The 26,557-nt window shown below is 43.4% G+C and overlaps 1 protein-coding gene across 9 annotated transcripts in view; it reads right to left on the bottom strand.

Moving 5' to 3' along the window:
• Positions 1-200: 200 nt before the first annotated feature.
• elmod3 (ELMO/CED-12 domain containing 3) overlaps positions 201-26,557 on the bottom strand; it is a 42,893-nt gene continuing 16,536 nt past the window's right edge. For 8 of the 9 annotated variants that reach the window (XM_087984189.1, XM_043681359.2, XM_043681358.2 and 5 more), the window contains 8 exons: positions 21,606-21,665; positions 11,286-11,374; positions 7,771-7,894; positions 6,778-6,900; positions 5,542-5,672; positions 5,114-5,190; positions 3,988-4,115; positions 201-1,307 (listed from right to left, as the gene is read on the bottom strand). In XM_087984189.1, coding sequence (XP_087840315.1) covers positions 1,072-1,307; positions 3,988-4,115; positions 5,114-5,190; positions 5,542-5,672; positions 6,778-6,900; positions 7,771-7,894; positions 11,286-11,374; positions 21,606-21,665 — 968 coding nt within the window. In that variant the 3' untranslated portion in view covers positions 201-1,071. The remainder of the gene's footprint in view (positions 1,308-3,987; positions 4,116-5,113; positions 5,191-5,541; positions 5,673-6,777; positions 6,901-7,770; positions 7,895-11,285; positions 11,375-21,605; positions 21,666-26,557) is intronic. The other variant, XM_087984190.1, reaches the window with a different exon arrangement.

The following is a 26,557-nucleotide window of genomic DNA, read 5'->3' as shown; positions in this document are numbered from 1 at the left end:
GGATACATGAAGGACTATTTATTTAAATGTAATGAGCATGTCACCAGCAACTAATAATTGGATATTTACTTTATTATAAACCGAAAGAGGAAATGCTGGAAAATCTCAGCAGGTCTGGCAGCATCTGTAAGGAGAGAAAAGAGCTGATGTTTCGAGGTCAGTTAGACTCGAAACGTCAGCTCTTTTCTCTCCTTACTGATGCTGCCAGACATGCTGAGATTTTCCAGCATTTTCTCTTTTGGTTTCAGATTCCAGCATCCGCAGTAATTTGCTTTTATCCAGTACTTTATTATGAACTTTAACACTTTCCAAAGTTGGAAGAGATTTTTTGCTTGCTCAAATGGCCTATAGCTTATGATCAAAACTGGTAGTGCAGAAGGGTAACAGAGAATGGGATTAGGTACTGTCAAATCATGTAGTGCTAACAAAAATCACGTTTTGATAAATTTATATATCTCATATATAAGTCAACCAGCTTTCACGGTTAAGTTTAAGTCAGGCAGAGACAGAACCATCCTGAAAGAAACATTTCTTCATTCAGCCCAAGTCCTTTAACTGCCTCGCCTTAATATGAGTAACATCAGAGTGGAATCAAATCTTTAAACTCTTTCTTTGTTACTCACAACACAAACTCAGAAATAAAGCTAATTTGCATTTCTTTGAATGTACAGTACAAACTATGTCGAGCACAGGCGGCACCTCTATTGAAAGAAACAAAGACATTCTCCTCTCCTGAGTAGGGACTGCATTCCTGCCAAGAGTCTGGCACTATTGTGTTCAAAAGGAAGCAGAAAGCATCTGTGTTCTAGCATTTTCTGGAAACAGCACTCAAGTTCAAGTCGTGCTGAATATCTTTTGAGCGAGTATGACACGCCTACAACACTTACACATTTGCAAGCCACTGTTTGTCAGGAAAGCAAGAGTTCTATTTTTGTTGTGTGGGGTTTACGGCAACATATAATGTCCAGTATTTGTGTACTGCATGCCAGAATGGTGAAACAATCAAGTGTCACATCCCTGCTACAAGGTGACGTTGATTATCTTTCTCACATTTCATCACTCACAACAGATTTAGATTAGCCGCACCTCACCCTCAGGTTCTGGCTCCAGCTCACACACACCCATAAAATTCATTTCTTTGGTGTTTATGTTAGATGCTGATTTTGATCTCATCCCAGTCTGAGTGTGGTTTGAAGTTGAGGACACCTTGTCTGCCGACAAGACTGTTCCATTCTGACGTTCCATCAAGTATGTTTCCAACCTTTTCAGGAGCTGTTTTGGGTTTTTTTTGGCAAACATTTCAACTCCTGCGGGGAAATAGGAAAAATGTTTGAACCAGTCTTTTGAAGTACAAGGTGAAATGGAATTTCAGACATATTGCGTTGATGATATCTACTATTTTCAGTTCCACTTCAAGGGAGGCAATGGTGTAGCGGTATTGTGATTGTAAAGAAAAACATCTTTGACCACAAGACCATCAGGCAGTGGTCAGCACATAGCAGCCTCGAGTCCCTACAGCAAAAGGAGTGGGTGAATCCTGTAACATGGTTCCCTGAGCAGACTGTCATAATTATTTGGCAGAATGCCACATCGCCAGAACTTTCCCATGAACATCAAGATGTAGCTGGCACTCCCCATCAGATCCTTTATATACACTTGGGTCTCTGTGCACCACCACACACTGCCCTCAAAGTGATTGCACTAGTGAGGAGAGTGCCACTCATTGCTCTGGAATGCTCCTTTGCAAAGAAGGTCTGGAGAGAAATGCAGTGGTTTTGGTCGAGGTTTGGACCGAGCTGCTCCGTAACGTAGGACTCTTTGCTCTACAGGTTGTCCCCTGGGACGCACATTGAGACAAACATCATCTGAGCCTAGAGGATTATCAACTCAGTGAAAGACGCTCTTTGGTCTGTCCGAAACATGTTGATCTTCCACTGTAATGAGCTGAACTCAAACGAGTGTCACAGACTGGTAGATTCCAATGTCCAGGAATACATGCTGAGGGAGGCACTAATGCTTGGGCAGCTGCTGCCAAAGCACAGTGGGGAGAGACCACTATATAAGGTCTTTTTGCTGAAGGATAATGAGTGCCTGTTCAGTTATCAGACCTTCTCATTGCCTCAGTGTGTGTAAACAGTGTCCTGCATAAGAAAGAAATACCTTTGGCTTTTGTCAAATTGGAATGTTTGTTTCTCTTGATACGCAAAGACTATATGGAACTGCCCAGTGAATGCAGATGAAGATTTTTTTAATGAATAAAGTATATCTTTTGCAATAAAAAAACTGTAATTGAACTCATAATCCAGCAATCCAGTCTAATGTTCTGGTTTGAACCCCACCATAGCAGAAGGTGAAACCTTAATCAATCCTCAATAATATAACTGATGTGGATATGAACATAGGAGGTATGGTTAGCAAATCTGCAGATGACACCAAATTTGGAGGTGTAGTGGACAACGAAGAAGGTTACCTCAGAGTACAACATGATCCTGATCAGATGGGCCAATGGACTGAGAAGTGGCAGATGGAGTTTAACTTAGATAAATGTGAGGTGCTGCATTTTGGATAAGCAAATCAGGGCAGAACTTATACAATTAGTAGGTAGATCCTGGGGAATATTGCTGAACAAAGAGATGTTGGAGTGCAGGTTTATAGTTCCATCCAAGTGGAGTCACAGGTTGACACGATAGTGAAAAGGTGTTTAACATGCTTGCCTTTATTGGTCAGGGCACTGAGTATAAGAGTTGAGAGGCCATGTTGCAGCTGTACAGTACATTGGTTAGATCACTTTTGAAATACTGTGTCAATACTGTGGAAGGACGTTGTAAAACTTGAAAGGCTTCAGAAAAGATTTACAAGGATGTTGACAGGGTTGGAAGGTTTGAGCGACAGGGAAAGGCTAACTACATTGGGGCTATTTTCCCTGAAGCATCAAAGACTGAGGGGTGACCTTCCAGTGGTTTACAGAATCACGAGGGACATGGATAGGGTAAACAGACAAGATCTTTTCCTTGGGGTTGTGGAGTCCAAAATAAGGGATATAGGTTTAGGGTGAGAGGGGAAAGATATAAAAGAGACCTAACTGGCAACGTTTTCACACAGAGGGTGGTGCGGGTATGGAATAAGCTGACAGAGAAAGTGGTGGAGGCTGGTACAATTAAAAGGCATTTGGATGGGTATATGAATAGGAAGGGTTTGGAGGGATATGGGCCAGGTGCTGGCAAGTGGGACTAGATTGGGTTGGGATATCTGATCGGCATGGACGGGTTGGACCGAAGGGTCTGTTTCCATGCTGGACATCTCTGTGACTCTAAATGCTGGCACCTGGGACTATATTATTTTAGGATATCTGGTGAGCATGACCGAAGGGTCTGTTTTGATACTTCTCTATGACTCTATAATTAAAATTTGGAATTAATAACTTGCCAAATGGTTTATTGATTCTTGTAAATTCACAAATGTCTTTTCGGGAAGGATATCCATCGTCCTTGCTGAGTTTGAGTCCAGATCCACAAGAATGTCGTTGACAGTGCACTGCTATGTGAAATGGTCCTCACAAGCCACCCAGTTGAAACAGCAGAAAAGGATAGTCATAAATGCTGGCCCAGTCGGCAGCACCCCCATCCCATGAACAAAAAGAAAGTCTCATTGTATTTTGACTGGGACTATCTGAGTGCCAACTGTCTGAGCAAACTAGGTAACAATGTTTTTCTAATTTGTATGAAGCCTTATCTCTCTATTGCAGGCTTTCACAAATCTGTTTTACATTTTGTGCTTTTAATGTCATTTAGACCATCAGCTATGAGACCCATTCTGAATTCATCAAACATTTAGGTGCAGCTTTTCAAGTGTTTCTTTCAATATTTTAGGCATTCAACAGGCAACCTTATGAATAAGTCCAAGGAGTCCCTCAACCCACTAACAACGCATTATTGAATACAAGTCAAAAGAATTTCAGAGAAGCACATCTTGCACTTAATTTCTCACCTTTAAGAACCAATCCTGAATCAGAGATGGTTTTGTGCTGTGTCTTCCATATCTGATAAAGATGCAGGAATGCAGCCACATAGAAATCATTAAGGACTCCAATCACCTGCTGCCTTCGGTTACATTCTCTGTCACAAAACACACAGCTCTTAAAACTCAGCCAGAATTTAAAAGAATCACAATAATGGTCTTTAAAGGTAATAGTTCCAAATATTTCGTTTTCTCCCATCACAACTTGGTTCCCATTGTTAACATAGCAAGTAGTTAAGCAAGGGGATGGAGTTAATTATTCAATCACTGACTGAGCAGATATAAATGGGGAGCAGGAAAATCGACGTTTCAGGCAAAAGCCCTGCCCGAAATGTTGATTTTCCTGCTCTTTGGATGCTGCCTGACCTGTTGCGCTTTCCCAGAACCACACACTTGACTCTAATTTCCAGCGCCTGCAGTTCTCACTTTCATCTAGATATGAAGGGAGAACAGATAAGACTGGTGGGCAGAGGGAGCTGCAAGAATGATCAAGTGCTTTTGTGATGTAGTGGTGGTGTCTCTACCTTTCAGCCATTAGGTGTGAGTTCAAGTCCCAGCTGCTCCAGATGTGTGTTATACTATCTCTGAACAGGTTGGTGAGGAAATATCTGCAAGACTGACCAGTTAAAACACGTGAAAGCACAAAGAAAAACCTCCTGGTTTTCTGGCTCACCAGCTCTGCCAGGGACCACTTCAGCAGCCAAATATTCTGTCACCTGTTAATGTTCATGGGTCAGAGACAACTGCCCCACTGCATTTCTGTGTGTTGTCTGCTGAACCACATTACTAACGGGTGGACTGAATGCAGAGAGTAGATGAAATATTTTCACTGTAGTTTTCTTAATTCTTCAAGCACAATTCATTGTCCCCATATGAATAAATAGTCAATCGAAGACTTTGTAAAATGCAATTTCACGAAGACAGATGACGACACAATTGTCAGCCACAAGGGTGAGAACTGTTTAGTGGCACTGGTATTTTTTGGAAGTAAAAAGAAGAGATGTATCACTTCCAACAATTTTCTTGTTTCAATGTTTAATTTCTAATTGCCCTCTCATTTGATAGTAACAAACTGGGATTATTCTACGTCACCTACTTGGATAAACATTCTTCCCTCAAAGCTTGGATTGTGATTCTGGTGATGTTAATGGACATTAGACAGAAAGGGAAATTCTGCAACAAAGAAAATATGGTCAAAGTGAAAGCAAACAGCAGAATTCATGTTACACTCTCAGAACCTTAAAATGATGTGTCATTTAAAAATACTGAAACAATCCATTAACATGTGAAATAAATCATAGATACTTATGTTCTACAATTAGGCTTCCTCTCAGAAGGAAAAAAAGCCTCGGACACCATTTCAAAACTCCAATGCACCTGCAATTTTAATACTGCAATTTTAATAAACTTAATCTGTGTACTCAGTAGAATTCAATATTAATGAACAGATTTATGTGGCCTTATCCAAAACAGACTCTTTCTGATAAATTTTCAACCAAATTAAAACTGGTAGATTTGACTAACTTGTATTGGATGCTGTGACAATTTGTAAATATCACGAGCCAAAGGTAAAGTCTGCAAATCCATCACCATGTACAAGGTGTGCATCAGACCAAGGAATCCTGTCCCACGTAGGTCAGTCCCTGGATCTGCACCTAGTAAAAATAAAGAATTCACATGCAGAAACAGAAGTCAAACTAGTTTACTAGTTTGCTCTTCCAGTTCACAACTTCTTATGTCAATACGTCCTTTAGTTTTCATATTTATCAGACATAATGTGAAGAGATGACAACAGTTTTATGGATGTGGCAAACACACCTTCACATGAAACAGTTTAACACATCAAATTTCAGTTTTACACTGTCAGACAACTGTTACATATTATACTTCTTGTTACTGGTTCCAACATGCTTGTTGCTGCACAGTTCAAGCTCATTGTAAACACGTTTTTGAAATGAATTCTTATTACATGTCCTGTCAGATTCCGATCAGGAACCCAGCAGAAATGCAGAGCCATAATTCCATTCTAACACTTCTCTTGTCATGTAGAAAGGGTGTGGAGGGCCAGGAGCTGGGAAGACCGAGAATTATTAAGTCCACAGCAGTTACAGGAGAGGTGGTTCTACATGGAGTGAGAGCCCAGCAGTGAGGAAAGGGATAGCAAGTCCAGAAAAAGGGATTGGAGGCCCAAAGAGTGTGGGAGGTGTGTCAACCTCCAGGGTGAAGGGGCCTTGGGACCAGAGTTGCAGGAGGGAATGGAGGCAGCTCCTGTAGGTCAGGTCAAGAGCTGGGGGTAAAGAGATGTCAGGTCCAGATTCAGGAAGGAAACACCTGGTTCAGAGTAGGGAAGACAGTGTCAGCTCGCACAGGGGCAGAGGGGGGTAACAGGTCAGAAGAGATAGCTGGGGTGTGAATTAAGTTGGGAATCAGTTGAACAGTTACTTAGGAGTTTGATCAGTTCATTTTCCCAAAGTAACAATTTACTTAAGTTCATCACAATCCTCTAGATTCTCTAATTTAAATGAAGGCTTTCACTTGGGTCCAGGTGTTGGGAGATTACCCAACAGAATCTTCAATTTCCAAAGTAATTCCTGAAGAGTCTATAACGACAGGGATTCCACAGGATGCTCACATGCAACCTTCATCAATACTGGAATAACAACTGTCCCGCCATTAGCAAATCCCTGTTGAGCCCCAGCCTGAAATGCCATGGCATTACCATAACACAAAGATTCAATCAGAAAATTTCCTTATCCTTACCTTGAAACCCTAATAGTTCCCAATGTGATCCATAGCGTGCACAGTCGAACTTTGACCCAGTTAGTTTCTTGTAAATTGTCTGCAAAACCCGAATATGAACTTCCTGATCATTGTCCAAGGAGCCTGTGCCAAGAAACACATCAATATCTTTTGCAATTTAATCCCTAGTTATCACCTTGCCCCTAAAAACATATAAAACACATTTGGATTATCTGTGATTATATTCACCAGTGTTTTTTCAAGCTCCATCTTTGCTTTCATTTCACTCGAGTCTGAGATTCTTAAAATATCTAGTCTTATCAATCATCTTGTCAATTCAACCTGAAAACCCAGTGATATCTGCTTAGCGTGTGTTGGATACCTATACAGCTAGATCATTAAAATGTTCGACAACATATTCATATTGCACATAACCATACAGCTCAAGCTTCATTCTAAGAAATGAACACTTGCATTTAAGTAGTATGTTTCAAGATTACTGGACATCACAATGCACCTTACAATCATTTAAGTACTTTTTGAAGTGTGATCACTGTTGTCATATCACAAATGTGATAGCCAATTTGTTTTTATGATGTTCACTGAGGGATAAGTGTTTTCTATGACACCAGTGATAACTCTCCTGCCATTCAAGGTAATGTGATGTGATCTTTTATGCCTACACAGGCAGGGCTGAATATCATGCTAAAGACCACCCTCCATCAATGTAGTATTCCCGCAGTGTTGAGTTGGAGGGTCAGCAGTGAGTTTTCTGACTACGTTTTGGATTGGGCATTGTACACAGAACCTCATGGCATACAGGAGAGAGAAGTCTCCAATGAGCATTGACTGATCCTGACAAGTAACTTCCACGACCCACACATGATAAGGAGTACCATGCTGAATGTCAGGCCGTGACTAATGTGCAAAGCATGCTGTATCATCTCAATATACAGTGCACCAGCGCAAGATTCAGTCTTAGTTCAGATTCAATACACTGCTTGACACACTCACACTGGCCAATCGCAAAGACCAAGTCCCGCTCCTCCTGCAACTCCTTGTGCAATCGTGGAGGGCCAAAGAGAAAATGAGTGATGGCAGAAAGTCCTGTCCTCCGCATAGTAGGCTGGATGTTCTTCTGTAAATGGAAAGAAATTTGAGGTGCACAAGATAACGAGAGGCATAGATAGAGTTGATAGCCAGAGACTTTTTCCCGGGCAGAAATTGTTAACACGAGGGCTCATAGTTTTAAGCTGTTTGGCAGAAAGTATAGAGGGGGTGTCAGAGGTGGGTTCTTTACGCAGAGTTGTGGGAGCATGAAATGAGTTGCCAGCAGCAGTTGTGGAAGCAAGGTCATTGGGGATATTTAAGAAACTGCTGGACATGCATATGGTCACAGAAATTTGAGGGTTCGTACATTAGGTTGACCTTACATGAGGATCAATGGTCGGCACAACATCGTGGGCTGAAGGGCCTGTTCGGTGCTGTACTTTTCCATGTTCCATGTTCTAAAATTACTAGACCCTATCAGATCTGGAATAGTGTTCAGCAAGCTTGCAGATCCTGTTATGTTTGGAATACCCTGCCCTTTACATCATACATGCTGCTGCCATGAAACATTTATCACATCTGACCTTGCGCTTTCACACAGCTCAAGTCTCAAACACTCTCTCCGAACACCTGGACTCCCTAACAGGTGAACCGTATCCTGAAAAGATCTCTGAATCTGTCAGATTTTTCAAGATTCTTCCAAAAAGGAATAAAATCTCTGAGGAATCAGTCTGAGAAGATATCACATGAAACCAAACCTTTTGCCAAACATTGGTTTAGAGGGAAAATGAAGAAGTGGCATTTCAAAAAGTAATTTTCTGAAACAAATCATCAAAATTAAAAGTCAAAAAGAGTCGTGCTGGTGCTGCAAAGGCGCAGCTGGTCAGGCAGCATCCGAGGAGCAGCAGGAGAGTCAACATTTCGAGCATTAGCTCTTTATTAGCCATGGGGGTGAAGATAGCTGGGAATGCAATAGTTAGATGAAGGTGGGGGTGAAGATGATTGGTAGGAGAGGAGAATGGAGCAGATAGGTGGAAAGGAAGGTTGACAGGTAGGACAGTTCAATAGGGCGGTTGGATTTGGGAATAAGGTGGGGAGATCAGGAAACTGGTGAAATCGACATTGGTCCTGTGTGGTTGGAGAGTCCCAAGGTGGAAGATGAGGTGTTCTTCCTCCAAGCATCGGAGTGGCTAGAATTTGGCGGTGGAGGAGGCCCAGGATTTGCATGCCCTTGGCGGAGTGTGAAGGACAGATGACGTTTTCGGCCATAGCGTGATGGGGTTGATTGCTGTGTGTGTCCCAGAGATGTTCTCTGAAACATTCTGCATGTTGGTGTCCTGTCTCCCTAGTGTAAAGGAGACCACACCCAGAGCAATTGACACAGTAGATGAGGTGTTTGGAGGTGCAGGATAATCTCTGCTGGATCCCTTCGGGCACTGGATGGAGGCGAGGGGGCTGGTACGGTTGCAGATTTTACACCTCTTGCGGTGCCAAGGAAAGGTGCCGGCAGTGGAGGGTGGTTGTTGGTGTGCGTGGACCTAATGAGGAAGAGATGGAGTGACTGGTCTCTCCAGAATGCTGAAATGGGTGGGGAGGGAAATATATCTCTGGTGGTGGAGTTTGACAGTAAGTGGTGGAAATGGCGGAGGATGATGCACTGTATCCCGAGATTGGTGGGGTGTAAGGTGAGGACTAGGGGGGTTTCTGTCCTTGTTGCGATTGGAGGGATGGAGTTCCAAGGCGGATGTGTGGGAAGTGGAGGTGATGCGCTGGAGGGCATTGTTGACCACGTGGGAGAGGAAATTGCAGTCCTTGAAGTAGGAGGCCATCAGGGATGTTCTGGAGTGCAAGTGGTCCTCCTGGGAGCAATGGCAGAGGAATTGGGAGTAAGGGATAACGTGTTTACAGGAGGCAGTGTGGGAGGAGGTGTAGTTCAGGTCACTGTGGGAGTCAGTAGGTTTGAAGCAGATGTCCGTGTTGAGTTGATCGCTGGAAACGGAGATGGAGAGGTCCAGGAAAAGGAGGGAGGTGTCCAAGATGGTCCAGGTGTACTTGAGGTCAGGGTGGAAGGCGTTCATGAAGTTGATGAACTCCTTGTGGGAGCAGGAGGTGGCGCCAATAAAGTCATCGATGTCGCGGAGGAAAGGGTGGGGAATGGTGCCGGTATAGCTGCGGAAGGTGGACTGTTTCATAAACATAATGAAGAGGCAGGCATAGCTGGGGCCCTTGTGGGTGCCCATGGCTACCCCTTTCGTTTGAAGTAGGTCGAAGGATTCGATGGAGAAATTGTTAAGTGTGAGGACCAGTTCAGCCAATTGAATGAGTGTGTTGGTGGAAGGATATTGGTTGGGTCGGCGGGAGAGGAAGAAACAGAGGGCTTGGAGATCTTCGTCATGATGAATGGACACGTAAAGGGACTGGTTGTCCATGGTGAAGATCAGGCACCAGAGGCCGAGGAACCCCCAGTCCTCACCTTCCATCCCACCCAGCTCCGGATACAACGCATCATCCTCCGCAATTTCCGCCACCTACCATCAGACCCCACTACCAGAGATATATCTCCCCTTCCCGTTCAGCATTCCACAGAGACCATTCCCTCAGTGACTTCCTCATTAGGTCCCGAACCCCCACCAATCCACCCTCCACTGCAGCACGTTCTCTTGCTGCCTCAAGAGGTGTAAATTCTGCACCCACACCTTCCCCTCACCTCCATCAACGGCCCCAAAGGATCCTTCCACATCCGGCAGAAATTTTCCTGCACCTCCAAACACCTCATCGACAGTGTCCATTGCTCATTAAGTGATCTCCTCGACATTGGGGAGACAGGATGCCAACTTGCAGAACATTTCAGAGAACGTCTCCAGGACACACGCACCAATCAACCCCATCGCCCTGTGGCTGAACACTTCAACTGCCCCTCTTACTCTGCCAAGGACATGCAAGACCTCGGCCTCCTCCACCGCCAAATTCCAGCCACCCAACGCTTGGAGGAAGAACACTTCATTTCCCACCTTGGGACTCTCCAACCACAGAGGATCAATGTCAATTTTACCAGTTGCCTGATCTCCCCTTCCCCCACCTAATCCCAGAACCAACCCTCCAACCCGGTAAAGCCCTCTTGAGCAGTCCTACCTGTCCATTTGTCTTCCTATCTGTCCGCTCCACCCTCCACTCCAACCTGTTATCACCAACCCCATCCTTGATCTATCTATTGCATTCCCAGCTACCTTCATCCCCAAGCCCCAGTGCCCTCCCATTTATCTCTCAGCCCCCTTGGGCTCCCCCAACCACATCCCTGCTGAAGAGCTTATGCTCAAAATGTTGACTCTCCGGCCCCTCGAATGCTGCCTGACTGGCTGCATTTTTCCAGCACCACACTTTTGACTCTGATCTCCAATATCTGCAGTCCTCACTTTCTCCCATCAAAATTAAAAGCTGAGCATTCTGCTCTTGCTTTTATGGTCTGACATTGTGCTTACCCTGTACTCACAAAGATCAGCAGTTTGAAAATGCTGAAGTGCTTCATTAAAGGAGATGAGTGGGGTGCTTCCAGTAAAGTCATTTGGACCTGGAAAAGAACAATGCATTTCAGTACAAAAACTGCCATTAATTTTCAGTTAAAAATCACACAACATCAGATTGTAATCTAACAGGTTTGTTTGGAAGCACTAGCTTTCGGAGTATTGTTCCTTCATCAAGTAGCTGTGGAGCAGGATCATAAGATACAGAATTTAGAGCAGAAAATTACAGTATCGTGTAACTGAAACGATATATTGAACAAACCTAGATTTCTGTTCAGTCTTTCACCTTAGCTCAGACAATGCATTAAAGGTGTGAGTCTGTCTTTATCCCAATCTTGATTCAGACTGGTTTTGTTTCCAAATTGGAAATTTATAAAATATTACATGATTGACTGCCTGCAGATTGTCTGCTTTTTGAGCAAAATAGAATGTGTCTGTAAATACAATTCTGCAAATGCAAATTCACCCTTGCATGTGTGTGTGCATAAATGAGACAGAGAGAGAGGGAATGTGATTGTGTGCATGAGTGTGAGTGTGAGTGTGTGTTTGCGTGAGTGCATGCTTGGCAGAGTGTGTGCATGAGTGTTACAGAGTGTAAGCCTGTGAAAAAGGATGCGTGTGTGTGTGTTTGAAAGAGAGAGAGAGAGAGACTATCGTGTAGTGGGGTCATCTGTAGTGTGACATAAACCCAAGGATCCAGTTGAGGCCATCCTCACGGGTATCAGCCTCTGCTCGGCCACTCTGCATTGTTGTGTATCCCGAAGTCTGCCTTGGAGAATGGTCACCCGAAGATCCGAGGCCGAATGTCCCTGACCGCTGAAGTGTTCCCCGACTGGGAGGAAACATCCTTGTCTGGCAATTGTTGCGCAGTGTCCATTTATCCGTTGTTATAGCAGCTGCTTGGTCTTGCCAATGTACCATTCCTCAGGATGCTCCGAGACATGGTACATTGGCAGGAGTATGCCCTGCGACATGGTATATGGACTTCGGGATACGCAATAAAGCAAAGTAGCCAAGCAGAGGCTGATAGGCAAGTTTGGTACACATGAGGATGGCCTCAATCGGGACCTTGGGTTCATGTCACACCACAGGTGACCCCACACACTCACGCGGACCCTCTCTCATACACATGCTCTCTCTCAAACACACATATACATCACACCACCCCACACACACACACACACACACACACACACACACAGAGGTTTACACTCCAGCACACTCACTCACGCACTTTTCCAAGCATGCACACACGCAAACACACACTCTCTCACATGCACATACTCTCTCTCTCTCTCATGCATGCACATGCACACATAAATCTATGGAGTGAATTTGCATTTGCAGAATTGTATTTACAGATACATTTTATTTTCCTCAAAAAGCACACGACCTGCAGGCAGTCAATCTATGTAATATTTTATAAAGTCCTATTTTGGAAATAGACTCAAGATTGGGATACAGACAGACTCACACTTTTAATGCATTGTCTGAGCTGAGATGTCACCTTTTTTAAGAAAAACCTTAAGTTATCGAGAATGTGACTTCAAAGAACTTCTGAGATTTACATATTAATGAACTGAAACCTTCAACCCATTCTAAAAGATTAAAGACTTAACAGCAATCTAGGTTTGTTCAATACATCGTCTACGTTACACAACACTGTAATCTTTTGCTATAAATTCTGTGTCTTATGATCCTGCTCCACAGCGACCTGATGAAGGAGCAGCACTCTGAAAGCTAGTGCTTCCAAATAAACCTGTTAAACTTTAACCTGGTGTTGTGTGACTTTTAACTTTGTCCACCCCAATTCAACACTGGCACCTCCATATTAATTTTCAGATGATCTTTTACCCAAACAAAAGAAAATTTCAGACTCTCCACTCAGTTTACATTAACCAAAGTTTTCAAATCTATACACAGCAACTGTGATTGTACCATGTTCAGTTAACTATGAAACACTTCATCAAAATGACAAAGTAACCTGTGTAACCTACTCAAGCATTTCGTAGGCCATACTTCTGATGGTGAAGTTTGGCAGGTTCCTGCAATATGTAGCCAGGGTATTGGGGCTTGATGCCAGCTGTTCTAGGACATTCTTCTGAGGTGATGTCATTTTAAGTGGGGAATCCTGCTGAGCATGCCAAGGTGTGTTTCCAAGTCTGCTTGATATGTTGCTCTGGTATTTTACTTTGGCTGTGTTAGCAATTGAGGAATCAGAATGTTAAACGTCATTAAAACAGCCTGCTATGAAGAGGAATCCTTACTTTCCATTCCTCAAAAAGAAATTCTGAGACCAATGAGTAGAAAAAGAGTACAGAGCTTTGCTCATTCAATTAACACTTTGAACTTTCCCCTCCGATATGTCAAAGCAAGGCAACAAAAAACATAAGAAAAAGCAGGAGTAGAACATACAACCCTCAAGCAGGCACAACACTTAATATGATCATGACCAACCAGGGCCTCACTCTTCTTACCCTCTCAAGAGCTAAATCCCTTCATTGCTTTGATTGAGAGACAAAAAAAATCGATCTAACTCCAGAGACAGTATATTCCTGTTAGGGTGAAAGGAAAGGCTGGTATGTGTAGGGAATGCTGGATGACGAAAGAAATTGAGGTTTTGGTTAATAAAGAAAAGGAAGCATATGTCAGAAATAGATAAGATAGATCGAATGAATCCTTAGAAGAGTATAAAGGCAGTAGGAGTATACTTAAGAGGAAAATCTGGAGGGCAAAAAGGGGACATGAGATAGCATTGGCAAACAGAGTTAAGGAGAATACATTAAGGACAAAAGGCTAACTAGGGAAAGAATGAGGCCCCTCAAAGATCAGCAAGGTGGCATTTTTGTGGAGCCACAGGAGATTGGAGAGATACTAAACAGGTATTTTGCATTAGTGTTTACTGTAGAAAAGGACATGGAAGAAATAGAATGTAGGGAAATAGAGAGTAACTTCTTGAAAAATGTTCATATCACAGAGGAGTAAGTGCTGGATGTCTTGAAACACATAAACGTTTGGCCACTTCTGGAATATTGCTTGCAATTCTGGTCTCCTTCCTATTGGAAAGGTGTTGTGAAACTTGAAAGGATTCAGAAAAGATTTATAAGGATGTTGCCAGGGTTGGAGGATTTGAGCTATAGGGAGAGATTGACTAGGCTGGGGCTATTTTCCCTGAAGCGTCGGAGGTTGAGGGGTGACCTTATAGAGATTTATAAATTCATGAGGGGCATGGATAAGATAAATAGATAAAGTCTCTTCCCTGGGGTGGGGGAGTCCAGAACTAGAGGGTATAGGTTTAAGGTGAGAGGGGAAAGACATAAAAGAAACCTAAGGGGAACGTTTTCACACAGAGCGTGGTTTGTGCATGGAATGAGCTAGCAGAGGAAGTAGTAAAGGCTGGTACAATTGCAACATTTAAAAGGCATCCGGAATGGCCAATAAATAGGAAGGGTTTGTAGGGATATGGGCCAGGTGCTGGCAGGTGGAACTAGATTGGATTGGGATATCTGGTCGGTATGGATGAGTTGGACGAGAAGGGTCTGTTTCCATGTCGTAGATCTCCATGACTCTGTGGCGTTGGTCTGAAGTCAATACAGAAGGTGGTAGGGAAGTGGATCCCAGTGTCAAATAACAGGAAAAGGAAAACGCGTTGGGCCTACACTGGCTCACATCAAAATGGAAAGAGGCATCTGCATGATGGACACATCAGCAGCTCCTCTGATAATGAAGACGTGAGGAGGGATGGCCACCAACAAAAAAAAAGAGGCACAGCAGCATGGGGGAAAGTGAGAGAAACACTCCCAACCCAGAAGCAATGGCTGTCGCAAGCAGTCCAGTGAAACGCAAACTCCAACTGCCATGAACCAAGGGGCACCCACCGCATCACAGCTCCAGCAGCTGGGAGCAGCAACATTCCAGATCAGGAGCACAGCACAACAGCTCCTGTATTGGACAATGAACTGGACCTTCGTGGCTTCAGAATCAGATCAAGCAAAGCCGTCAGGGTGGAACAGGACAGTTCCCTCAGCACTTAGAGTGTCCAACAGTTCACCCACACCACAGGTGGATGCAGGAACTCCCCCAGTGACAAGACTGTTCCCCAAGTGAACAGACATCAGGTCGATAGATAATTTTACAAACTCTCAAAATGGGTTTTAAAATTGCCAGCATTAACATAAATCTACTATGCGATGTGTTTCTATGTCAGTTTACCTGGCCAACGACCCAGCAGACCTCCTGCCTCTGCAGGAGTGTGGGATAGCACACCCCAGCAACTACAGGAAATGGTCAAGCTTGTGAACACAGGCCTTCAATTTGGTCAGGGGTGGAACAAGTGCTGTTACTGTGATCTGGGTACTCTGCTGTGGTGAGGCAATTTCACCATCTCTGAGGATAAGGAGGTGGTCGACAGATGCCTCCTCATAGCAGATGTTTTATCGCGAAATGCTCCCGATAATAATTCATGTACATACCCCCTGCTGGCCAATTATCACCTATAGGACAACAACCAGTACACCAGCAAGGGACATGGAAGCTGAACATGAAACTGATGACCTCAGAAAAAAACGAGGAGCTCAAAAGGGATTACACAGATTGGAGTACCGTGAAGCCCCTCTTTGACTCTCCAGAGAACTGGTGGGAAGCAGTCAAGGGGAACATCAAGAGGCTCTTTATCCTCAAACGTGTTCAGAAAGTGAGAAAGAAAGATGGGGATAACTGTCCAAACTCCAGAAAAGCATTCAGAACCTAATCCTATTGTAGACGATGTGGGTTGATGTCACGGAGGATCTCCAGGAGGTGAAGAGCCAGCAAGCCATACTCTTGGTCTCAGAGGCCTTCAAGATAATCCTCCAGTCCAGGGTCTACACCATGGAGCTAACTGAAACGTGCTCATATTTCTTCTACCAGAAGGTGCACAAACAGAGTTCTGTGCTCAGCAACCTGAAGGAAAATGATGAGTCAGATATTCTGAGGATCAGCAAATCTTTTTATGTCAGAATATTTGACACAAAGTCCACAGACAGCATGGCCTCCTCATCTCTCCTGACCTCTTTGATAGAGGTGTTAGACGAGAACACGTGGGAGCGCCTCGACCAGCCATTATCTCTGAAAGAGTTGACCAAGGCCCTCAGTCCTTCGAAAAGAACAATACTTCCAGAAGTGACAGCTTACTGGCCAAGTTGTATTCAACTCTGTGGGAATTGATTGACCAGGATCCGCCGAAGGTGTACAAAAATATGCTTCTGGCAGGTATCTGGCATCAATCCATGAGGGAAGGTATCATCACCCTCACCAACAAGCTGAAGTGGGGGAGGGAGGAAATTAGAAGTTGGCAACCAATTTCACTGCTGAATGCAGATTACAAAATTGTGTCTAAGGTCATTGCCAAACCAGTTACGTTTGCTCTGCGATTGATGATTCACCCTGTCCAAACCTGTGCTCTACCAGGAAGGAAGATGCCTGAGAGTCTTGCACTCCTCAGGGATACGATCACTGACATGCACGACAGGGGGTGAAAGCCTGCCTGGACCAGGAGAAGTCCTGTGGCAGGATATCATACACTGACATATGGGACGTGGTCTCCAAAACAGGCTTTGAGGAGGGAATGTTCAATTGGATCTGACTCCTCGACACCAACATTGCTAGTGCAGTCTCAATCAATGAGTGTGAATCAGAAAGCATTCGAATCAGATCTGGAGTTACGGAGAGCTTTCCCCTCTCTCCTGCCTTGTTTGTGTGTGGATTAGAGCCTTTTGCTGAGTCCATGAGGAAAGATGTGAATCTGAGAGGGGTGATTATTCTTAACAGTGGAGGCCTGCAGATCAAAGCTGCCCTGTACATGAATGACGTGACTGTTTTTGCTTGGATTCGCTGTCAGTGCGGAGACTCTTGAGCATCTGTGACCAGTTGGAACTGGTGTCAGGAGCCAAAATAAATTGAAGCAACAACAAGGCCATGTTCTTTGGGAACCGGATTGTCTAATCCTTTATTCCTTCACCATTAGTACAGATTATCTAATGGTGCTGAGAATACTGTTCGGAGGGACTGGGGTGTACATAAAAACTTGGGAAGAGTGTATCGTCAAGGTAAAACAGAAACTGGGTTTTTGGGAGCATCACTCAATTTCTACTGCAAATAAAAACCTGGATATCAAGTGTGAGCTACTCTCTAGTGTTGCACTTGGTACTGGTCTGGCTCATTCACCAAACCTGTGCCGTTGCAGTTACCAAAGCAATCTCCCAATTCAGCTGGAGGTTTCAGATGGACTGTGCCGCAGAGACACCATGTACAAAGCTCTGGTTGGGAGGAGGAAAAAACATATCAAACGCCACACTCATTGTGATGGCCACCTTTGTGTGTGCCTGCATCAAGTTTTGCACCAAGTGTAACTATGTACTGAGGTTCTACCTGTCCTCAGTGTTGCAAAGATTGAGACTGGACTCGGCACCACAGAATACTCCAAGTAGTTGGACTGTTCCATAACATCTGTCTTTCATGGAGTAATTTGCAAAGAGAAACATCTTTAATCACAAGTTTATCACAAATTGATCAGCACGTAGTGTCCTCGAGACCCTGCTGGAAAAGAAGAGGATGGATCCTGCCAGGTTATCCCCAGAGCAAACTGCTGAAGTCATTTGGCAGAATGCCTCATCACCAGAACTTCCAACAAGCACCAAGCTATCACTTGGCTGTTAGTGAGATCTTTCATGGATGCTGCACGCTCCCCTCAAAGCGGGATGTTGGGGTTGGGGGGTAAGGGACTGTCACACATGTCCTTCTGGAATTTGCCTTTGCCTTCTAAAGAGAGATGCTGTGGTTTATGTCATCATCATGAACAGCTCCGTGACACAGGACTCTGTGCTCTTTGGGCTGTCCCCCGCGATGCCCATTGACTCAAACATCAACTGTGGTGGAGAAACATCAACTTAGTGAAAGATGTTCTGTGGTTTGCCCAATACTTGTTGGTCTTCCAGAGCAAGGAGCTGACCTTGACTCAGTGTTGCCGACTGGCACATTCCAAGGACTATGTGCTGAGGGATGCACTCAGCGGGCAGCTGTTGTCAAGGTTCAGGCGGAAAGATCACCACCTAAGCTCTTTCTGCTGAAGTTAAATGGGAGTCCATTCAGTTATCAGATGCCCCCGGTGCCTTATATATATTTAAATACAGTCTTGTATAAATAAGATACCCCTTTGGTTTGTTTGTTTTCCGTTTATTAAGACTGTACAGACTCTAACTGCTCTCATGACTATGTCTGTTTATGAAGGTGTTTTCTGAATAAAGTATGTTTTTGAAATGAAAAAAAAAATAATAAAGTACAACCTTCTGGAAGAGAAAATTTCCAAGATTTCCAGCCTTTCAGTTTACATATTTCATTTCAACTCAGTGCTAAATGATTAATCCCTTACTCTCCAAGTGTTCTTGGTACCCAGCCAACAACCCTTCAATGTTTGTCCTATCAAGTTCCTTCAGAGACTCGTTTGTTGCAAAGTGATCACCTTTCATTCTTCTAAACTTCAGTGAATATATGTCAAATACATTCAATCTCTCAACACTTCATCACAAGAAGTAACCTTGCGAACCTTCAGTGTGCAATCTCCTCTCAAAATATATCCATACTGCATGGTGGAACCCAAAATTTTATTTATTATTGCCACATATCCAAGGTACTGAGAAAAGTGTTGTCTTCTGCACTTCACAGGCAGATTGTACGACACAAGTGCATCACTGTAACAAAAAAGTTCAGGATACCATCTTCCAACTGCCGAGAAGGTGCAGAGAGAGATCAGCATTAACATTAAAGAGGTCCATTCAATACTCTGCTAACAACAGGAAAGAAGCCTTTCTTGAATTCATATGTATGTATAAACTTTTTCATTTTCTGCCAGATGAAAGAGAATGAAACAGAATATAACTGAGGGGTCTTTGATTATGTTGGGTGCTTTCCGAATGCAGCAGGAAATATAGATGAAGGTAATGGATGGGATGCTGGTTTGTATGTTGGACGGGGCGATGATCACAATTCTCACAGTACTACAGCTTTGGTCTCATCAAACTCTTCAAATCAAGACTTCCTTTATCCTGCATAGTGGTTATTCTTTGCAGGTGAGGATTATTGTCTTCCCTGATAGCTGATTCGGAATTTGTAAGTGTACAGGGTATTTATTGTCACGTGGAATATCTAGTTATCTGTTATTAGTTCGATTCTTTGGTTTGTTCTTTTTACTGCTGTTACTTCACCTCTAAATTCTGTTGTCATTGGGTTTCAAAAATCTGCTTCCATCTAGTTTTGTCCATGGCAATGGACACTTAATCTTATCATCAAACCCTATTTGATCAATACCAATCTACCATTGCTTTCCTGCTTGCTACATCTACATGCTAACTTTCTACTCCTTGTATGATTTTATCTAAGTCTCTCTGAACAGCAACATTTCCAAATTCAAGCTTTTGAAAAAAAAGTTCTACTTTTCTGATTTTCTGCCCAAGTAAATACAAACTTCCCGCATTATATTTCATTTACCACTCATTAAACTGTATACATCGAGATCGCAAAATCTGTAAAATATTTGTAACATCACACGAATAACATGTCACAGCACCTAAATTAATCCTTTGCAGGGGAAAGCCAGAATAATAAAATGGTAGTGTCGTTGACATCAATTGTGCACAATACCACTCAGTGGCACAATGGAGCTTTAAGTGCCACTCCACTGAGGATCTGATCAAAGACCCAATGTTTTCATTTAAAGAGGAAAATTCAACAGGGAGTCGTTGTGAGACCAGCCACACAGCATTTTGTTTGCTTGCTATTAACAGTGTCATCAGTGGCCTGTATTGCCTAACTTCTCCGGCACAGGTGTTGTATTTGCAAGGGTCCTTGAGGATCAAGAAGCATATGCAACCGAAAAAGAGATGACATACATTCTGCAATGTTATTCATGGAGGAATTGGGGTAGGGGGTATGGCAACCTTCAGAAGACAACATAATCATAACTGTTCAGATAACACAAGCAGAGGTTGTTTCCCATGTTTGAAGAACCTAAAAGATGGAGGCACAGTCTCAGGACTGAGGATTGATCATTTACAAATGAGACAAAACCTTGTCACTCTCCAAGGGTATGAAGCTGGGATATCTGTATCCCAGGCAACACTGAGATATTTTGCGCACAAACATCTCTATATGGAGAGCCAATGAATCACTTGCTCGTATATCTAGCCTGAATGTTTTCTGCAAATTCTCAGCATTTGTGAGCTGGCCATTTGTTTTCACTGAATTCACTTTCTTTTTGTGGTCCACGTGCGTAATGTCAGCTTTCTCAAAAAAAATGTGCAAAACAGAAAATATTCATGCCACTGGTATTAAGGATCATTTGGTTCAGCAAGAACAATCTGCACATACATAGAGTCCAGTTTCACTCAACAAAATGCTTCTCAGTTCTTTTAAATGGAGTAAGGTCATTATGATACATTAATGACTTGGTCGATTTTTTTAAACTCATCTTTCCTTATTTCTGAAATCTTCCCAAATTTTCTAGCCTCGCACTAATGCCTGCATTGATTTTTTTTATTTCAGACAATTGTTACCCTTCTTAGTTAGCTTCAAATGGTGCATCCTTTTTGTAGAGTCTCTCTCTCTCTCAATGGAATATAACTTTGTTGGGAGTTATGAAATATCACCTGAAATGTCTACCACTACGTCTGAATTGCCTTAGCTATTAACTTACTTTCCAATCACTTGAGCCAATTCTGTCTTCATTCACTAAAATAAAGGCAATTTCAAGGGTAAGATTCAAGTTTCATAAGTCAATTTCTTACCTTCAAACTGAGAATGAAATTGAATCAAGCTATGGTCACTCTTGACTTGGGATACATCATGGTGACATTCTTAATTAATCACGTTTCTTGACACATTACCAGGTCTGAAGTTGCTTGCTCCCTTATCATTACATACAAACAGGTCAAGCTTCCTCTTTTTTTCAGCATTGCACTAGGTGAGGTGAAACATGACTGGCTGTGTGCCACATCTGTCAAATAATGACCTGAGATCACAGTGTCTGTTGCCTTTGTAAACATATTGTTACTCTTTAATTTAATCATAGTGAAAGCAAGTCATAACAAGTTGTGGGATCTAAATGAAACAGGTAGTTTCTCAGTAAACGTGCTAAGTATAGAGAATTAAACTCCAACCAACTATCAATGACTCAGGATTGGCAGAAACAGTAACTAGTTACGATCTGATTTAAACAGCAAAAAACTTTAAATATAAATTTTTCACCTCTGTGAACTGTTTCCAAAGCCTCCCACTCTGCTTCTGCCTGCAGCACCTCCAAAGTCACTGCAAAAGTAATGACAAAAAAAGTTCCATTAATGTTCCATTTATGTGTACAAACTCCTTCCTTTCACAGTTGAAAACCTTCCCTTTGTATTCTTGCTGCTTCAGATTATATGCCTTGTCCATGCACCAGTGGCTTATTTTCAGAGATTAATAATTTCAAGATTGCAATTTTATTTTATCTCCTGTTATCATCTAATGAAGTACAATAAATCAGAAATCATAGCACTTCAAAATACTTTAAGGAGTTAGGTTGGAAGCTCAAAGGCAGGACAAGCGGAGTAGTAATCTCAGGATTGCCACCAGTGCCACGTGCACGTGAGACTAGGAACAAAAAGCGACTGCAGATGAACACGTGGCTGCAAGGCTGGTGTAGGAGGGAGGGCTTCAGATATGTGCATCATTGGGGTACATTCAGGGGAAGGTAGCATGTGTACAAGAAGGATGGATTGCACCTGAACTGGAGGGGCACCGATATCCTGGGCGGGTGGTTTACCACAGTCCTTTAGGAGGGTTTAAGCTAGTTTGACAGGGGGATTGGAACCAGAGCTGCAAATCAGAGGATGGGGTAACTGGGGAACAGGCAAATACAGCATGCAGAGAGTCTGCGATGAGAGATAGACAATTGATAGGGCAAACTTGCAGTCACTGTGATGGGTTGAAATATGTCTATTTTCATGCAAGATGCATCAGAAATAAGGGTGACAAACTTGCAGCTATGATGCTGTGGGCATTACAAAGACTTCAACATCACAGGGGAGGAATGGTTTTTGAATGTTCTGGGGTTTAGCTGTTTCAGAAGGAATAGGGAGAGAGATAAAAGAGATGGGGAAGTGGCATTGCTAATCAGGGATAGTATCATGGCTGCAGAAAGGGAGGTTGTCGAGGAGTGTTTGTCCACTGAGCCAGTATGGGTGGAAGTCAGAAACAGGAAAAGAGCAGTTACTTTATTGGGAGTTTTCCATAGATCCCCCCAATAGCCACAGAGACACAGAGGAGCAGATTGGGAGACAGATTTTGGAAAGGTGCAGGATTGTTGTCATGGGTGACATTAACTTCCTTAATTTTGATTGGAACCTCCTTAGTTCAAACAGTTTGGATGGAGCAGTTTTTGTCAGGTGTGTCCAGGAACAGTTCCTGACACAACATGTAGATTGGCCAACTACAGGAGAGGCATTATTGGATTTGGTGCTTGGCAACAAATCAGGTCAGGTGTCAGATCTCTCAGTGGGAGATCTGTAATCACAACTCCCTGACCTTGACTATATTCATGGAGATGGATAGCAGCAGATAGTACGGGTAAGAATTTAATTGGGGAAGGGGGAATTGCAACGCTATTCGGCAGAAACCGTGGAGCATAAATTAGCAACAGATATTCCCAGGGAAATGCATGACAGAAATGTGGAGGTAGCTTCGATACATTTGCTGATAGTGCTGGACAAATTTATCCACTGAGGCAAGGAAGGGATGAGAGGTTGAAAGAACCTTGGGTGACAAGGGATGTAGAACATCTAGTCAAGAGGACAAAGGAAGCTTACTTAAGGTTGTGGAGGCAAGGATCAGGCAGGGGTCGAGAGGGTTACAAGGTAGTCAGGAAGGAATTGAAGAATGGACTGAGGAGAGCTAGAAGGGGCCATGAGAAAGCTTTAGCAGGAAGGGTTAAAGAAAACTCGAAGGCGTTCTATACTTGTGTGAGGAACAAGAGGATGGCCAGAGTGAGGGTGGGACAGACCAGGCATAGTAGAGGGAACTTGTGCCCAGAGACAGAGGAGTTGGGGAGGTCCTTAATGAATACTTTGCTTCAGTATTCACTACTGGGAGGGCCCTTGGTGTTTCTGAGGACAGTGTGAAACAGACTGATATGCTCGAACAGGTTAATGTTAAGGAGGATATGCTGAAAATTTTGAAACTATCAGGATAGATAAATCCCATAAGCCAGACAGGATATTGTGATGAAGCTGCTCCTTTAACAAGGTTATGCTAACCTTGTTTTTCTCTTCAGAGACGTTGTAAATGACACAGACCCGAAAAGTCTGGGGTTGAAGGGTTTTAGGGCCAATTTGACTACAAATAACAGATCCTGCCTCAAGCAGAAGGCTTTCAAGTTAAAAAAAACACTTGTACAATGAAAGGTGAGTGTCCAGTTCTGCCAGTTCAGCCTTTCTCTGTTTTGGGTTGGTTTTCAGCAGTAGCGTGAAAAAGGCTGCTGGACCCAAAAAAGCAGATACTCTCTCTAGATTAGATTACTTACAGTGTGGAAACAGGCCCTCCGGCCCAACAGGTCCACACCGCCCCGCCAAAGCGCAACCCACCCATACCCCTAGATTTACCCCTTACCTAACACTACGGGCAATTTAGCATGGCCAATTCACCTCACCTGCACATCTTTGGACTGTGGGAGGAAACCGGAGCACCCGGAGGAAACCCACGCAGACACGGGGAGAACGTGCAAACTCCACACAGTCAGTCGCCTGAGGCGGGAATTGAACCCGGGTCTCTGGCGCTGTGAGGCAGCAGTGCTAACCACTGTGCCACCGTGCCGCTCTCTCTGACATCTCTCCTGTCAGAACTTGTGTTTGACTTTATCTTTTTGCCAAGGGGTGTTTAAGGGGATTGTCGCAAGGATTTGAAACAGCATCATTAAATTGGGATAGTCTGTTGGGTTTTCGGATATGGTACTCTGTTCTCTTTTGTTTGTGTTTCATTCGGTAATCTTGTAAAAACATTCTGCTCCGTTTAAAACCAAGTGGGTTGACCTGCTGCACGATTCCCGGAATGTCCGTGTTACACCTATTTAAAACAACTAGCAAAGCTAGAGTCGAGGCTACCTTCTTGAAATGTTTTAAGGGGTCTAGCCTGGTTCATAACAATATACACTAGGTTACTATGGGAAGTGCGGGAAGAGATTCCTGCGACTTTGGCAATGATCTTTGCATCCTCACTGTCTACCGGAGTAGTGCCAGATGATTGGAGGGAGGCAAATGTTATTCCCTTGTTCAAGAAAGGAAACAGAGATAATCCTGGGAATTACAGAGCAGTCAGTCTCACGTCTGTGGTGGGTAAAGTATTGGAGAGGACTCTGAGAGACAGTTTTTATGATTTCTTGGAAAATCATAGTTTGATTGGAGAGAGTCAGCATGACGTTCTGAGGAGCAGGTCATGCCTCACAAACCTTATTGAATTATTTGAGGATGTGAAAAGCACGTTGACCAAGGTAGATCAGTGGATGCAATGTACATGGATTTTAGCAAGATGTTTGAAAAGGTTCCCCAGGGTAAACTCATTCAGAAAGTAAGGGAGCATGGGATATGGGAAAATCTGACTGTCTCAATACAGAACTGGCTGGTCCATAGAAGACAGATGGTGATGGTAGACGCAAAGTATTCAGTTTGGACTTGGTGACCAGTGGTGTTCCGCAGGGACCAGTTCTGGGACCTCTACCCTTAGTGACTTTTACAAATGACTTGGATGAGGAAGTGGAAGGGTGGGCTGGTAAGACTGACAATGACTCAAAGGTTGGTGGAGCGGTATATAGTGTGGAGGGTTGTTGTAGGTTACCAAGGGTCATTGACAGGATTCAGAACTGGGCTGATAAGTGGCAAATGGAGTTCAACCTGGAAAAGTGTGAAGTGATTCACTTTGGGAAGGTCGAATTTAAATGCAGAATACAGGGTTAAAGGCAAGTTTCTTGACAGTGTGGAGGAACAGAGGATTTTGGGGTTCATGTTCATCGATCCCTCAAAATTTGCCACCCAAGTTGATAGCTTTGTCAAGAAGACATATGGTGTGTTGGCTTTCATTAGCAGGGAGATTGAATTTAAAAGCCATGAGGTTATGCTGCAATTCTATCGAGCCCTGGTTAGACCACACTTGGAAAATTGTATTCTGGTCGCCTTATTGTAGGAAGGATGTGAAAGCTTTAGTGAAGGTGCTGAGGAGATTTACCAGGATGCTGTCTGGACTGGAGGGCGTGTCTTTTGAAGAAAGGTTGAGGGAGCTAGGGCTTTTCTCATTGGAGCGAAGAAGGATGAAAGGTGACTTGATACAGGTGTATAAGATGATGAGAGGCATCAATAGAGTGGATAGACAGAGACTTTTTCTCATGACGGTAATGGCCATCATGAGGGGGTATAATTTTAAGGTGATTGGAGGAAGGTTTAGGGGAGACGTCAGAGGTAGGTTCTTTACTCGGAGAATGGTGGGTGCATTAAATGCACTGCCAGCACTGGTTATAGAGTCAGATACGTTAGGGACACTTAAGCAACTCTTGGATAGGCACTTGGAAGATGGTACAATGAAAGGTATGGAGGTTAGTATGATCTTAGAGTCTGATAAAAGGTCAGCACAACATTGAGGGCCAAAGGGTCTGTACTGCGCTGTACTGTTCTATGTTCTATGTTCTACTCTTGCCCAAATGAACAACTTTTACTCGTCTACCTCCAGCCATATACTTTATGTGCATCAAATCTCTGATGAGTTATTCTAGTCGCAACAACAAACACACAAATATAAGAGATAGACAGTCATGTAAAGAATTAATGGTTCCACTCAGGCAGAGCTCTAACAGCTCACACATCACAACATTTGCATCCCAGTCTACCCAAAATCCATATAAGATTCGATGAGAAACCAGATACAAACTTGCACAATTAGGAGGAAACATCTGGAAAATTCTTGGATCCCTTTAGACAATCAAAGCTAGTGCAGAAACCCATCTTTGGCTCACTGATTCTACGAGGTATCTATCTTATTTTGCTTTTCTCTCCACCAGTCCAGTTCTCATTTAAAGAAACCAGTTGTTCAGCATGCACAGTGGAACCATGTTCCATTGGTTCCACTTTTCTCTGGGGGAGAAAAAAAGACTATATTCCTGAATCTCGGTGAGTTATGAATTT

The sequence above is a fragment of the Chiloscyllium plagiosum genome, unplaced genomic scaffold, assembly GCF_037043375.1.
Source record: "Chiloscyllium plagiosum isolate Xiang-an unplaced genomic scaffold, Cpla_swu_hap1 HiC_scaffold_48, whole genome shotgun sequence".
Classification (NCBI taxonomy): Eukaryota; Metazoa; Chordata; class Chondrichthyes; order Orectolobiformes; family Hemiscylliidae; genus Chiloscyllium; species Chiloscyllium plagiosum.
The sequence above is the reverse complement of the archived record's forward strand: the minus strand, read 5'-3'. Positions and strand labels throughout refer to the sequence as shown.